The sequence below is a fragment of the Juglans microcarpa x Juglans regia genome, chromosome 2S, assembly GCF_004785595.1.
Source record: "Juglans microcarpa x Juglans regia isolate MS1-56 chromosome 2S, Jm3101_v1.0, whole genome shotgun sequence".
NCBI lineage: Eukaryota > Viridiplantae > Streptophyta > Magnoliopsida > Fagales > Juglandaceae > Juglans > Juglans microcarpa x Juglans regia.
Window position 1 is genome coordinate 8,586,833 of NC_054597.1, and position 7,068 is coordinate 8,593,900.

At 34.5% G+C, this 7,068-nt stretch overlaps 1 protein-coding gene across 1 annotated transcript; it reads left to right on the forward strand.

The window, feature by feature from the left end:
* Positions 1 to 1,574: 1,574 nt before the first annotated feature.
* LOC121253123 (aspartic proteinase-like protein 1) lies at positions 1,575 to 6,201 on the forward strand. Its single transcript, XM_041153047.1, has 10 exons — positions 1,575 to 2,124; positions 2,281 to 2,419; positions 3,123 to 3,364; positions 3,483 to 3,710; positions 3,878 to 4,016; positions 4,091 to 4,161; positions 4,291 to 4,390; positions 5,246 to 5,306; positions 5,400 to 5,471; positions 5,695 to 6,201. Exons 1-10 carry the CDS (start codon positions 1,817 to 1,819, stop codon positions 5,955 to 5,957), a joined length of 1,623 nt encoding a protein of 540 aa, XP_041008981.1. The 5' UTR covers positions 1,575 to 1,816; the 3' UTR covers positions 5,958 to 6,201.
* The last annotated feature ends 867 nt before the right edge of the window (positions 6,202 to 7,068 follow it).

A 7,068-nucleotide genomic window follows, 5' to 3' on the forward strand; every position in this document is an offset into this window, starting at 1 on the left:
GAGAGGAAGAGAGAGAATGGTAGAAGCCAATCTGGTGCGTTTTGCACAAAAACAAAATACCAGAAGCAGGCACGTAATATGTGCAATGTGTGCATAGCTACAATGGCATCTGTAGAAATACTCATTTCAATATTCTTTTTTAATTAAGGGGGACGGTAAGTTTTTTGTTGTGAATAATATTAAAGTATTAAATATTATGAGGTCTTTATATTTTATCTATATTTTAATAATACAAAAAAATGGAAAAATAATTTAAGATATTTCAATCTTAATAAATGTATAAAAAAAAACATAAAGGAAGTGCATTCTAGGTATAAAAGCATTTAATATTCTAGGTATAAAAAAAACATATAAAACTCATCTTTAATTTCAAGCATGAACAAAAAAGTGTATAAAAGAAAAAGTAATGTTAGATACAGTTGTAGGGTGTGTAAGTATCGCACAATTTCTTTAAAATAAAATGGGATTTACTATTAAAAAAATAAAATTTTCACGTAAGTCTCAAATTTAACCACTTTTTCTATAGAAATTATGCGGAGTTTGCACAATTTAAAACTGTAAATATCTTTTTTTTTTTTATAAAGAATATTCATTCTAATTTCAAACCAAATCCCACATTCAAACTATAAGAGCTTTGGTCAATGTCTTCAAAAGTGATTTTTGAATTTGTCAAACCATACTTGCAATTTCATAACAACATATTAAGAACACTCATTGCTTTTATCTTCCATCATATTGCATCATTCTAAAACAGCACATGTACGTAAATGTAAAGACAAGTTAGTAAGAATTCCTATTAAAGTAGAATTCTTAAATTCTTTCTATGTTACTGTTTCGAAACTCAAGTTTGAATAGACTCGAATTAATATTGAAAGTTATTATCATTCTTTTGAATTGATATTATTAACAAATCATCCAACAATTATTAATTTAAAACAATAACTTTAAGAATTGAAGATAATATGATATTGACATAATAAAATAAAATAAAATAAGAGTAGAAGTGGAGTAGTATATTACATCTCAAAAAATATAGCAAGAAAAAAAAAAAAGATTATGATAGAGACACAATTTTTATGATTTTTATAATTTTATTTTAAAAATTGAACACATTTATATAAAATGGTTATAATCTTATATAATTATTTAATAAAAACTTATTTATTTACGTTATAATTATAATTATATTATATATAAATGAGCAGTATATATAATATTATATGTATTGAGTCACAAACTCATTTTATTAATATTTATTTTTTAATCTGAATTTTAAATTTTAAATTGTAAAAATTTCACTGTTTAGAGCACATATTAACTATTCAAATAAATATATATTTGAATAGTTATAAAAAAAAATTAAAAATAATAATATTATTTTTAAAAAATATTCTTAATTTAAAAAAAAAATAGTAGAAAAAGCAAGGGTCCGGCGTGTCGAGACAAAACGTCCCCTCTCCGATCAAAGCACACTGTACAAACTGACACGTAAAGTTCGCGGGGACCACTTACGTGGCGCGTCTTCGCAGCATAATCATTCTATACTCTCTCTATTTTCGTCTTTTTTCTCGCTTAATTTTCTTACTTAAAACCACTGTAATGATTCAATCAGCCTCCATTGCTCCTTTACGCTCACCTCACAAACACTTCGGTGCTCACTCCGCAATCCCTCCCTCGTCTTCCTTTCCTTCGCTTTCTTCCTGTTTCAACACAATCTTCTTCTCCCTAACACTAGATCTCAAGCTCCGTTTCCTTTTTTCTTTATCCGTTTTAGATTCTGTTTGTAGTGATCCTCGTGCTCCGGGTTCGAGTCGAGATGGGGGCTCGGCGTTTGATGTTTTTCATGCTGACGGCGTGGCTGATGGTTCAGAATGGCAGTGCGGCGGTGCCGTTGTCGTCGAGGCTTGTTCACTGGTTCTCGGACGAAGTGAGGGCGTTTAGGATTTCGAGAAACGGTAGTGCTGCTAGCTCGTCGTGGCCGGAGCGGAAGGGGAGCGTTGAGTACTATCAGATGCTGCTGAGCAGTGACTTCCGGAGGCATAACATGAAGCTCGGAGCTCAAAAACAGTTGCTCTTTCCTTCCCGAGGGAGCAATACGATGTCGTTCGGCAATGACTTCGGATGGTTCGCTTTTTCTCCCCACTTTTCAAATGCCTTGTTTGACTCTATTGGTCTATACTGGCATATCTTTTTACGACAAATGTCAGAATTTTTCAAACAAGATTAGAAACACGACAGTAAAATTTCCCTACATTGAATTCCGGTTTTCCATTATTTTAGGTTACATTACATGTGGATTGATATAGGGACACCGAATATTTCGTTTCTTGTTGCATTGGATGCTGGGAGTGATCTACTTTGGGTTCCATGCGATTGCGTACAATGTGCTCCCCTATCTGCTGGTTACTACAGTAGTTTGGTATGCCAACTTTATTTTGCTTACTTTGATGAACATTTTGTTTTTACTTCTGGTCTAGGCCATAATAGCCAATGGTCAATGCAATTTATAGAACTTTTACTGATGCCAGCCTTAAGGGTTTGAGGATTAACTGCTGCAAATTGAGAGTGCCTGGAATTGTGTAATGCAACTCTTTATATTAGATTTTATAATTACACTGATTGATACGTCAGTGACTTACAGATTTAACCGAAAAATCACTTTAAGTATGATACATGACCAACCGTGGATGATAAAATTAAGAACATTTCGCATATATGTGAAAAAAAATGGAAAGAGAATTACATTGATGGTATTCTAAGGATTCGTATAATAAGTCTCGTATATATTCCTGTTGTCTGGGTTAACTATGGCACCATTCATGATATGGCTCTTTTTGGAAGATCATACCATCTCCTTAATATGTGGATGTTAAATCAATAAAGATGAAGAATTTCGGACACACTAGAGTTAATAGATCAGAAAAGTGACTGTACGAATGTAGATGGCTGGTCTCATGATTTCTGGTCATTAGAGAGAGAGAGAGAGAGAGAGGTTGGGTGGCCACCTAAAACACTCGGGGCTTATATGTTTCGGTTGAGTAGGGCAGCCCTACTGTTTTAGCCCTTATTTCCAATAATTGATTGGCAGGGGCTCCCGCCTATATGGGGCATCTATTATGCAGGATATAGATCTGAATGAGTACAATCCATCTAGTTCAAGCACCAGCAAGCATCTATCTTGCAGCCATCGGTTATGTGAATCAGGTCCAAACTGCAAAAGTCCCGAGCAGCCATGCCCTTACACTATAGATTACTACACAGAAAACACATCAAGTTCTGGGTTGCTAGTTGAGGACGTGTTGCATCTTGTATCTGGAGGTGCAAATGTGTCAAAAACTTTCGTTCAGGCTCCAGTCATTATAGGGTGTGCTTTATTTACCCTTCCCTGCTACAAATTTTACAACTCTTTGTTCCATTCACTTGAGTTTTTGCTGGTTGCCTGAGTAAGGATTAATCCTTGCCATCTATTCTTCTGAAAACAGATGTGGTATGAAACAAAGTGGTGGTTACTTGGATGGTGTGGCTCCGGATGGTCTCATGGGTCTCGGATTTGGAGAGATTGCAGTTCCAAGTATTCTTGCTAAAGCAGGATTGGTCCAGAACTCTTTCTCAATATGCTTCAATGAGGATGATTCTGGGAGAATTTTTTTTGGGGACTTAGGACCAGCCATCCAACAGTCTACTTCGTTCTTGCCGTTAGATGGAATATAGTACAGCCTCTAGCTTTCAAATATTTTCATATTTTGTACAGTGACAGTTAATATATATATTTTTTGATAATTAAATGAGAGTTAATATTGATGTCTTCTTGAATCTTTATACACATATTCTGACTTCTTGGCATTGATAATCATGATCCACTCACGTTTTCATTCAGTAAAACCTACACTATTCGGGTGGAGGCTTCTTGTATTGGAAACACATGTCTTGAGCAGACAAGCTTCAGGGCACTGATTGATAGTGGGTCATCATTTACGTTTCTTCCAGATGAGGTGTATGAAAAAGTTGCAAAGGAGGTAATTTATTGTTGTTTTGAACAATTTCGTGTATCATCATTATCAAGGTCTAATGTGGCTTTCAATTATCATAGTTTGACAGACATGTCAATGCTACAAGGTCTAGCTATGAAGGATTTCCTTGGAAGTATTGCTATAAGGCCAGGTGAATTTGCTTGACATAAAGAGTTCAAAAGCTACTATCCTCTCTCTCTCTCTCTCTCCCAATATGTATTATTTGTATACCATGCTATCTGTGTCACGCTGATGATCAGGTGGTTTTTTTATAATTCAGTTCACAGGAGTTGCCCAAGGTTCCCTCCGTGACACTTGTTTTCCCATCAAACAACAGCTTTGTGGTCCATAACCCTGTTTTCATTATCTATGGCAATCAGGTGAGTACAAATTTTCTGAGAATTTTTAACAACTGGGTATGATATTCCCCTTATTCCCAACCCAGTTTTCCCTTGAAGTAAGAATAACTGAGTTATGGGGTTAAAGTGATTGGATAAGAAGTCAGAACTTTGAATGAAGCAAAGTTAGTTTTTAAGCTTTAGGTTGCTGTCAAAATTGCATCTAAAATTAGCACCAGCAGACAGAGAAAAAAGGTTTGATGAATGGCTTCAGAAGTAAATTTTTCATAGTCTAACAACCCTGAACAAGGATAGCCGAGGTAATGATAGCAAAGTTGTGGTGCTCCTTTATAAAAGATTATCATACTAATCTTGGGGCAGATTGATCATTATACCATATTACTAGTGGCAACCATGCCCTAAGTTCAAGCTACCTTGAAAAAGAAATATCATGCTTATCTGGACTAGACACCTAGGTTAAGTGCTATATCCCCAACTCCAAGGCAAGCCCATAGCCCTTTTATTCTCAGTCTTTTTTTTTTTTTTTTTTTTTTTTTTTAAGAAATGATTTTATTGTGCCGAGATAATTACCAACAAGTAATTATTAGATTGATAGATAATGTAACTAGGCCGCTTTTGATAATATGACTGGTTGATTTGATTTTCAACAGCTTTTGTCCATTTATTTTGGTAATTTATGTAGTAAATCATCTGCATTGTTGTCTCGAATTGAGACTATCATCTCTATGGTTACTGACTTTTAAAGAGGCGTATTGAATCATTTAACAACTTTTATGTAAATTGTTGAATTATATTTTCTATGGTGCTTAAAAGTTAGTAATTGTCTCAATCGGGATTCATGGTGGGGGATCTAAAATTGTGGCTGTTTTGTTGTAGGGAATTGTTGGCTTTTGTTTAGCCATACAGCCAGCAGGTGGAGATATTGGAACAATTGGACGTAAGTATGCAAAATTATCTAGTTGAGAAATCCCAAGTACACAAATTTCTCTTATCTTCATCATAAAACTTGAAAAAGAATGTTGTAATGCAGAGAACTTCATGACGGGATACCGAATAGTGTTTGATAGGGAAAATTTGAAGTTAGCCTGGTCACGCTCAAATTGTGAGTTTTCACTACCTCCACTCTAATTTTAAATACTTGTTCCAGTCTTCCCAAGTTGATGACCTTTATGCAATGTGTGGAAACCAGCCATTTCAAATATAATTGAGATGCCAACAGCTACTTGTGCATAAACATTTTTTTTGTTTTATATCTTGTATAGATGTGCTGAATGGCTAAATTGATTAAACAAGACGTAATTAAACTAATTAATGTGCATGTGTAGGTAAGGATCTCAGTGATGGTAAACGAATGCCACTTAATTCTCCAAATGGCACACCATCGAATCCATTGCCGACAAATGCTCAGCAGAGCACCCCTGGTGGGCGTGCAGTTCCTCCTGCTGTTGCTGGAAGAGCTCCATCCAAACCATCAGCTGCCTCAAGTCGGCTCGATTTCTGTAGGTCCTGTTTGTTAATATCACTGCCGGTGCTGCTTCTATTTCTCAATGTTATTTCAGACTTTAAAGCGGATACTGGTATCATCTAATAGATATTTAATTAGTTTAGGTAGCCTTGCATGTAAATCCCGGGTTGCTCTTTTTGTTTTTGTTTTTCCTGTCTTTTTCTTTCTTTTTTCACATGGTCCATTTATTTTCTTCTCTCTTCTCAAATATGTAATATGTCGCTGTCTTGCTGTCTCATCCAATGCCAGCAATTTTTATCTTGTGGGTCATTGGATTAGTTGGGGGCTTATGGGACACATCTTTTATAGTTCTCTTCATCTTGCATTCCTTCTGTCTTTCTTTCTTTCTTCTTCTTCTTCTTTCTTTTGTCGTTGTATTATGTTGTATTTATCCAAGCGCAATTTTCTTATTAAGGAGATCCTTATTTGATTACACAAACCATCTTCACTGATCTCATCTAATCATTACAATTTTTTTAAATTCTCATATAAAATAAAATAAAAAATTCAATAGTTTCAAATTTTAAAATAAAATATATATTAAAAAAATATATTTTAATAATATTTTATTATAATCAAACGAGGTTTTAGTTGTCAAACTTTACCCATTACTCTGCTTGTGCAATCATTTCACAAACTCTTGGATGATTGCTCTATACCAAGTTACCAACAGAGTTTTGAAGAGGTTTTGACCTTTTACAGATCGATTTTGCACATTTTAACATGAAAATTAGTACGAAGAAAAGAGACATTCCTGCGAGTGTTCAATATATGCCTCCTAATAAAAAAAGAGAAGGAAAAATTTGAAAACTTTAATTGACCAAATGATATAAAACTATGACGTTGAGGGTGGGAACCTTGCTTGCTACTTGTGATAATCAAAGTGCATCACTGTCCCATAAACTTCAAAGGATATATAGCCCATATGGGTTAATAACGTTATGAATATTTATTTTCTTTCTAGTTTGGATTTTAACTTATCAGAAGTAAAACCACCATTTTGATTATTTCCTTTCTAATTCAACTGTCAAAATTAACCGATGGGGGGAAGTAACAAAAAAAACTCAAAATTAGAAATACAATGGAGCAGTAATTTGAATCAGAAAATATAATTAAACTTAAGGATAAGCTCAATAAACCTTGTTTAATTGGTCAATCACTTCGGTTGCCAACAATGATGAACCGACTGTTGCAC